The sequence below is a fragment of the Pogoniulus pusillus genome, chromosome 16 (genome assembly GCF_015220805.1).
Source record: "Pogoniulus pusillus isolate bPogPus1 chromosome 16, bPogPus1.pri, whole genome shotgun sequence".
Lineage (NCBI taxonomy): Eukaryota > Metazoa > Chordata > Aves > Piciformes > Lybiidae > Pogoniulus > Pogoniulus pusillus.
The window spans coordinates 13,242,258-13,250,991 of NC_087279.1; the positions used below are offsets into that span (position 1 = coordinate 13,242,258).

Here is an 8,734-nt window from a genome sequence, read left to right on the forward strand (position 1 = left end):
TTAAAGAAAAAATAATATTTATTTGCAATATAAACAAAGTCCAATATTGGATCAGTATATATAGGGTCACTAATTTTCCTTCATAACTCAGAAAGCAGAACCATTCCTCACTAACAAGCTCTCATTTGTACTAATCAAAAGATGCATCTTTTTTTTTTTTCCTTTTTTTTGTTTTTGTTTTTTTTTTTTTCCTTTAAAGAAGAAAAGACCACTAACAGCACAGGAAGCCTTTACAAACCAGCTTAGCTGTAATGCAATACAGATGCACTGTCCAAAAAAACAAAAACCAACCAAAAAAAAAAAAACCAAAAATCCCTGAAAAAATAAATTCCTCCATGAGGTAAGATGCAATTAAGATACTCTCGGGTTTCTCACTCGCAACCTTACTCAGGCCTGTTCTCCCTTCCAGTGACCCACAAGATCCCAACCTTGTCACAAACAAAGCCCAACAAACGAACAGATAGAAAACAACCAGAAAACAAGAAGAGAGAAGCTCATTCCGACATTCTGGTAACATCTTTAACAGAAAGAACAATTTCAGGATGTGACAGCGTCAAACGTTTCCCCCAGATGGAGAGGTTGGGTTTTTTTATTATCATTTTTTTTTCTTTTCTTGAAAAAAGTACAAAAAACTGGATATTTAGAAAAAAATCCGTGGCTTTTTTTGTTTGTTTGTTTGTTTTGTGTTTTTTTTCAGTTACATGAGAGTTAAAGTGGAGAGGGAGGGGGGAAGAAAGGAGGGACTACATTGCAGCCAATAAAGAAATCTCTTCCAAGTCCGTTCTGCCCTCCTCCCAGAAATTATTACCACTTCCTCCCCTCCCAGCTTGGTATAAGGTGTTTGCCAAACACTAGCCAGAAATATAAACAAGTCTTCTCAGAATAGAAGGCACGGCATAAAGTTTTTCAAAAGAGGAAGGAAAAAAATCAGAACCTCTGTTGAAAGCTCTAATCATCTCAGGATTCACCAGTTAATATATATATTCATATATATATATATATAAAAAAAATCTTCTGTTACAATGCTCTCCTCATTTCCACATCACTCCCCTCCTCACACGCTCCGTGTGTGACGATCCAGTCCCGTCCTGCTACGCAATCCTTGCTCTGCTCCAGGTGCTCGCCGCGTGCCCCCCTCCGCCCTGCACACGCGGTAAAGAATTGAGTGTGCACAAGAAACGCCAACGCCACAACTACCCTCTCTGCTTGGGGAGCTGGAACGGGTTTGGGCCAGCTGGATGACATTGAGTCAGTCAACAGGCAGCGGAGAACGAAGCTGGGCTCAGACATGCTTCTACCAGCTCTGGAGGCTACAAGAGTTATACCTCTGGCAATAGCAAAGAGTGTTTTTGGCAGGGGTAGCATCAAAAAAAGAAAGAAGCTTGCGGCTTAGTCACCTTGGCTGAATCAGTGCAGAGTTTCTGATTGTGAGTGCAGGAGTGGTGAAGGGGTTGCATTTAAGCCCGACTGGCCTTCACACATAACAAAGCTTCCTACCAGATGCTAACAACAACAGCAGCAGCATGTATCTCTCTCTGGAGTACCCAGTAATATGCCAGGACATACCAAGGCTTCACAAAGTGTGCAAAATGCATTTGGTCAATATAAACATTTGATTAAAAAAAAAAAAAAAGGATCAACCAAGAAACAGAATAAAATACTGGTTTTGCAACCTCGTCTGTACAAACAGTCAGGAACTTACATATTTAAAAAGAGTTTGAACCCAAAGCTTGAGTAAGATCTATCTTTTCTTTCTTGGGTTTTTTTTTTTTTTTCCTCTTTCAAATCAAAGAAGTAAACTTGGGTTTTAAAACAGTCTTGGCCCAACGCCTTTTGTTCAAGGCTTCCAAGTGCATAAATCTCCTCACTCTCCACAGTAAGCTAACCCCCGGTAGCTCTTCTCGTGTGTGCGTGCTCTGACAGTCCCAATGCACCCAGGAAAGCGGTTATTGCCGGTAACAGCTGCGTTCAGAACGCTGTAACATCGCCCGTAGTAAATAACCCTCTGCAAAACGACTACCTCTTCAAACCACTTTGATCGGGATACTAATGAACGGCATTAGCCTTCTTAAAGCAGCGACCAGGCACCTCTGCCCAGAGAAGCTAGTCCTTTCAGAGCTGCCTGGCAAGACAGATGCTTTTGTAAGAGTTGAAATGCTCAAGAGAAGCGATTCAATGCTTGAGTTCCCAACCAGGTGGCATCCCCTTCATGTGGACTCCAGAGTGTTCAGCTGAAACAGGTTGTGGTTGGTGGGGGTGGTGAAGTAGAGCTGTTCGCTGGGCGAGCGGTTGTCACATGGGCTGTTGAGTCCCAGAGTCCTCTCAAAGTCCAAGAGCTGGCCCATGAAGTTAAAGTTTGGGGAAATGTTGGATTTTTTCCTTTTCACAAAGTCATAGGCATCGTTCAGGGACAAGTTGAGTTTTTGCATCAAGTAGGCGACAGTGACTGTAACAGACCGGCTGATGCCAGCGAGGCAGTGAACAAGGATCCCACACTTCTTGGAACGAGCCTCATCTGAAACAAGACAAGGGGAAGGGGGAGTCTATTATTCTGCACCAAAAATGCATGGCTTTGGAGCAAGGCCAGATGGCAGCTGCAAGCTCCCAAGACCAGGATGAATGCCAAGACTGGATCCCCCTGCTCCTAGTGACACCACCTTATGTCCCTCTGACACCCACATCTCTCCTGAAAGGGTTTCCGCATGGTAAAGCTGTACATCCCCATTCTCCACAGCAAGGTCAAGCATCTCATGTGCTTGAGAAGAATTAATCAAGTCTGGCAATACGTGCCTCACCTAGATAGCACTAGTACCCTGCATTCAAAGAGAGAAATGGATTCACCCACAGAGAGCACGTGTTGCTGGAGGTCAGGCACAGCACACCCGTCTCAGTGCCAACTAAGGAAAGCTTCACGCTCAGTGTAAGGCTGCAGCCCAGCACCACACTAGCTATTCTCTTCTGCTGGTCCAGTCCTCTGTCCACTGGAGAGATATGTGAATGTGGTCAGAGCCAATCTAAGCAGAGTCTGAAGTGCAGGAGCTTCCCTTATTGTGAAATCGTTCTTTAGGATCGACAGAAACGCACTTCACTACAAACAAGCGCTTGTGTCAGAGGAGACTCTCAGGATGAATGGTAGCAGGGAGCAGGAATGCAGGCTGGACCAAAAATGGCGAGAGAACAGCAAGGAAATTTCCCCTCCCTTGCCACCGACTGAAAAGCACACACACACTCATTGTCTCTGGCACAGCCGGAACAGCGTGATCCCTTTATGAATTGACATCTCAGTGCTGAAAGAGGGACACGCTGCTGAGAGTGCTGAAGGCACGCAGGCACCCAGCGCTGCTTACTGCTGCATGGCCCTATTTGAAGTCAGTCATTTGACTGAGAGCTTGGCAGGGAGGAAGAGGGTTGTAGGAGAAAGAGGATCCTCCGGCCAAGCCAGAGGTAAGAGACACTCTGGCACCACAAGCACAGGGAAAGGCAAAGAACATGTAGGGAAAACAAAATCCAGAACCAAGTCATGACAGGCTTCCTCCCCAGCCTGCAAAATCAGGCAAGAATTTCAAGTACAGTGAGCAACTGCTCCTCAGCATACCCAGCCCTCCTCAGTTTCTCATCTGCAATATCCTTGAGAGACATTTCTCCTTTCATCTGACCTGCACTGCATTTCTCGGTGCTCGGCTTCAGCGTGAGGTAATCCCCATTTCCTGTCATTAACACAAGCGTAGCATTCAGAGACATCGTCTGGAGCAGACGGATCCCAAATGCCACATGCCAGCAGGGACCCTATACCTCACCCCTGACATTTAATACCACACGCTCCACGCAGGAAGTACAGATGGGACATCAGAGAAGTTCCTGCTGCCACACTGAATCAGCCCCTTCTGACCACAATCACGTTACTAGAGGACAGAAGCTGGAGGCTGTGGAGAGTGTGTGGGAATCAGGATTTCCAACGGCTGAAGAGTAGCTGAGGACCTGCTCCGCCCCACTTCAGGCCCTAGGGAACACAGCAAGTGAGCACATGCAGTGGGGTCTGAGACTATGCTGCTGTACCAAAGCAGCATTGAAGTGGGTTGCACATATTTCACTGTGAAGGTAAAGGTCCTCCTCACCTTTACCTGCCTCAAATTCTTTGACTAGTTATGAAGCCACAGGGCTTTTAAAAGCTAATGGTGGTAATGTCTACCTGTGCTATTCACCCTTCATAAATCAGAGTTGATTTGGCTAACAATCAACAACCAGCAGACAGCACAGGTCACAGTGGAAGTGTACAACCCTGTTCAGCTCAACAGACTTCTCACAGAATAAGAAGCCATTTTCACAGTCAGCACCAGCGTGGGAGAAGAGATGCCCCCACTGCACACATCCCTAGGACTAGCCAAAGCTGTCTCAGGAGCTGCCTGCAGGGAAGTTTTTCCATTACAATTGTAATCACTAACTCACTGTGTTGACACTTACCTTAGGAGAAGCATCCGTACAAGGAGCTAGCTATGTTAGGGCAACTTGCAGTGAGATTGCAGCTACACTAGCAAATCCTCTCAGGAAGGGAAAACAGCCACTCCATGCCCCATCTTAACCACACTTGGGGCTAAGGAATTGCTGGTGCCAGTCACGTTAATGCAACTCCCATCAACACTCATTCCTCTGAGCAAAGCAGGGAAAGCAGCTCCCCTCCACCTCTGTTCAGCCATTTCTCTCAAGCACAAATACCCATACAAAGGGAAGAGACAGCAAGGCAGGGGCCAGTGGGGCCAGTCCTGCTACTCACAGGTAACTCAGCTAAGGTGCTGCAAGAAGGCTGAATTTCAGGAGGCCTCCCTGAACCCAGCCAACTCAACACACAGCAAAGTGTCACCTTGGCAGCATGACACTCAGCTGCTAAGCTAATACCAGCACTGTGCCCCGGAAAGGTGAGGCCAGAGAAGAGCTGGGAAGCTGCTTGCCACATTCCCAAGTGGTGAGCACAAAAAGAGATGTACTGCCAACTACCTACCAATGAAAGCAATGGCCTCGGGAAAGAACTGCGAGAGGTTCTGGCTCCAGTGATCCGAGATGGGGATCTGCTTGTACTTGAATTCTCCATCGTGCTCAAACATGTTTGGCAGGTTGGGAGTCACATTCAGGATGTACTTAATGCCATATTTGCCCAGGACATCCAAGTTGGTCGAATCTTTGGCACAGCCCAGGTACAGGTAAGGGAGGATCTGGACCGGAAAGGCAGGCTGATTGTTAGGGATGGGGCTTCCGTCCGACTCAGTGGCACTGCTGGGTTCCCTGTCGGATTCACCATCTGAGCAGTCAGAGCTTATCCGCAGCCCTCCCAGGCCAAGGACTGATGCTGGGGGAGAGTTGCTGGGCGAGGAGCTGTCAAGGTTTGTCTCGCAGTGCTCTGAATATTCAGTCTGAAACTTGTTAAAGCCACCTAGGAAGGAGAAGGGAGAGAGGAAAGGAGAGAGGAAGAGAAAAAGACGGTTTATTCTTCAGAATGAGAAATCCTTCTACCTGGACACATAGGCATGGTATTTAGCACATTTTTGCCAGGAAGGACTTCATATGCCTTCCCAAGAAAGGGATCTCTCTGCTCCCTCGTCTTCTCTGGACAGACTGCTACTGAGCAAATGGGCCCAAGAAACCAAAGAGTTCCATATTGTCTGTGATAAATAGGAGCCAAATCTCAATTCCAAAAGAAACAAACATCAGAAGAAAACATCAATGGCAAGAGACAGTCTTGCCTGGTTAGCTCCTCAGAAGCATGGGGCTGGGGCTGTTTAGGCAAGACCTATTATGCCACCTAGACAGAAAAGCACAAAAGCATCTGCAGCATCTGAAAAGATAGAGCAAGACAAACAACACATACCCACCTCACAAACCCATCAAAGCAGTCCACCTTCAAATAGGAAAAAGGGCTGCAAAGTTTTGCCAAAGAGAGAACCTCACACCTGACTTATCTCTATAAAGACGTTTGGCAACTAAGCAGCACTATGTGTCTGTTTCTCACCCAAACTGCCACAAGCTTGAGGAGGGATTAGGACCCTCCTAAGTCCTTTTCTCCAGCTCCTCAGCTCAACAGCTTAGGAAGGAAAGCAAAAAGCCCACCGGTCTACCTCCTGTCCAGGCACTATTAAACCAGAGCTCAGCCACCGGTATCTGACACTGACAAATGGTTTAATTAGAAAGGCCTCCTGGAAACTTTGTTTAGCGGGTTCGGCGGTTGCAGCAGGGTCACTGAGCAGGACAGACATCTCCTACCACATCCATTCATGAAAAAGGCTCTTCCTCGTCCTCCTCCTCCCCCTCGAACACCACCCCCACCCCCCCGCCGCCAGACAGCGCCGAGGAGCCATTTTGGAATTTTAATTGGAAACATTTCCCACCGAGGCTCCCGGAAAAAGGCAGAGAAAGGGGCTCAGCTCCTCCCCTGCCCATGGGGGAAAGCTAAGGAGTAACTCTAAAGATGCTCCTTCTTGCTAGGGATGAGGACAACGGGGACAGAAGCGGGACTACAACGTGAAGGTGCAATGGAGCCCCTCAGCAAACCTTAAAGCAGGGTGGAATGGGATCGAGTGCTCACTCACCGGCACGGGCAGGGTACAGAGGGGCAAAGGGGGGAGAAAGTGGCATCAAACCCTGTGTTTGCCACCCACCACATCACCTTTGAAGGAGGCCTTGAAGGCTGGTCCCCAAATATCTATCACCCCGATCCCGTACCAGGGGATCCCCCGGCTACCCAAAAAGGCTCTATTAAGAAGCAGCAGTATTTTCTAAAGAGCTTCAATTGGCAACTTTTTTCATCACTCTCCCAACACATACACTCCTCCGCTCTCCTCTGATTTCTGCCTCAAACCCGCCACCCAGCGACCGGACTGGCAGGATGGGAAGGGTCCCAGCAGCCAGCTGCGGGCTCCGCTCAACCCGCTGCGGGGGCCTGCTGGGATCTTTCAAGATGGCTTAACACCCACACCCACACCACCACCCCCAAAAAAGGGCAAAACCAAAACAAAACCCAAACCCCAAACCAACAAGAACCTCAGGCGATTACAAGCCCTCAGGAATGGGGATGCGCGGGAACTCGGGTCCCCGCTCCTTTACGCCTTGCCCCGGGGGAGCAGCCAGGCTGCTCCCTCCCAGCCCCACCAGCACCTTCAGGGAAAGGGGGCGAAAAATGCGAGCTCGCTTTTCGAAGACGGGAGAGAGAAGGAAAAAAGGGGAAGGGGGCTCTTCTGGTAGCCTAAAATCTGGGCATCCCTCCTGAGGGGCTGGAGAGAAGCCTGGTGTTGGGTCGGGGAGCCCCCGAAATGCTCTCTGCGGAGGACGGCGGTAGTGTCCGGCCGGGGTCAGTTTGGGACGGGGCAGCGTCGGAGGGGCCGCCCCGGCGGCGGCGAGGCTGAGGGGCTCCCTCCCGCCAATGCCGGGGAGGCGACGCAGGAAAAAACGGGGCACTCCCGGCCGCTTCCAGCCTGCGACCATTTTGTGCGGGGGATTAGAGCGGGACGCACAAGGAGGCGGAAAATAATTGTATATATTCATACAAATATATATAAACCCAAAAATCAGGTAGAGGGAGGTGGCAGGAGGGAGGAAAACAACCCAGCTACCACCGGCCGGCCAAGGAATAAATGCTCAGCGACGCAGGGGCCAGACGGGGGCTGCGGAGAGGTGTGGGGGGGGTGTACTACTGATGGACAAGGGCGGCAGGAACCGAACGGGACTGAAGGAAGGGCAAGGGGTGGGGGGGGGCACCTCACCTTTCAGGTAATAGGCTTTGCAGCCATCATCGCGCAGCTTCTGGAGCAGGAGCCCCAGGACAGAGGTGGCGGCACCGCCGTCCTGCCAGTCGGCGGTGGCCTCGTCGTAGAGCAGCACGGTGTCGGCCTTGCAGCGCTTGACGAAGCGCTCCTTGTCCTCGTGGTTGGGGATGATGGAGCGGATGGGCAGGTTGCCCTTCTTGAGGCGGCGGAGCATGAGCCCGGGAATGGCCAGGTTGATGGCCGTCTCGATGTGCGAGCTCTCGAAGAGCTCGTGGGGGCGGCAATCGAGCAGTAACAGCGAGCGGCCGCCGCCCGACTCCAGCTCCTCCTGCAGCCACTCCGCGCTCTTGCACGGCATCGCCGCAGCCATGGGCGCCCGCGGGGAGCTCCCCCAGACCTGCGTTTTCATGGGGCTCGGCAGCGGCGGCCGCCAGCGCCCGGCGCACCGGCCACCCACGCGGCGGCCGGACGCAGCCCCGGCTCCGCTCCTGCTGCTACCTCCCCGTTCTTTCCGGGCCGGGGTGGGTTTTGCGGTGTGCCGGACGCGGCGCCGCCGCTCCTCTCCACACGGCCGTGAATGCGCGCTTGCCTGCGGCCCGGAGCGCTGCGGCCCCCGTTCTGCCCTACGCGTTGCGCCCCATCCCGGCGGCCTCAATTAAAGCGGGGCTTCGCCGGCGGCTCGGCGTGTCCCGCCTCGGGAGGCGGGGCGGGCGGCGGGGCAGGCCGGGCGGCAGCACGCTCCGCCCGCAGCCGGTCGGCTCGGCGCGGCCCCGTGCACGGGCCCCGCCGCCGGCTGCGTCACCGGCTCGCGCCACACCCCCCGCGCCACCAGGGGCGGAGGGCTCGAGCGGCTGGGCCCAAATATGGGCATGGGCGGGGCCGGGCGCGGGGCGGCGCGCGGGGGCCGGAGCCCGCGGAGCCGGCGGAGTGCGGAGCCGCTGCCGGCCGCGTCCCGCCGGGGCGCTCCGGGCTGCTCGCCCCTT

General features: G+C 52.2%; 1 protein-coding gene across 1 annotated transcript; it reads right to left on the minus strand.

Moving 5' to 3' along the window:
• Positions 1 to 8,455, minus strand: DUSP7 (dual specificity phosphatase 7). Its single transcript, XM_064156581.1, has 3 exons — positions 7,749 to 8,455; positions 4,997 to 5,425; positions 1 to 2,515 (listed from the first exon to the last, which is right to left on the minus strand). The coding sequence occupies exons 1-3, from the start codon at positions 8,158 to 8,160 to the stop codon at positions 2,208 to 2,210; spliced, it is 1,149 nt and encodes a 382-aa protein (XP_064012651.1). The 5' UTR covers positions 8,161 to 8,455; the 3' UTR covers positions 1 to 2,207.
• Between the last annotated feature and the right edge of the window lie 279 nt (positions 8,456 to 8,734).

Bases quoted from the DNA above. Each gene is read 5' to 3' on its own strand.
- DUSP7 (XM_064156581.1), bottom strand. From the start codon at position 8,160: ATGAAAACGCAGGTCTGGGGGAGCTCCCCGCGGGCGCCCATGGCTGCG. The intron at 5,426-7,748 runs GTGAGGTGCCCC...TCTCCTTCCTAG, and splicing joins CAAAGCCTATTACCTGAAAG to GTGGCTTTAACAAGTTTCAG. The intron at 2,516-4,996 runs GTAGGTAGTTGG...GTCTTGTTTCAG, and splicing joins CGAGGCCATTGCTTTCATTG to ATGAGGCTCGTTCCAAGAAG.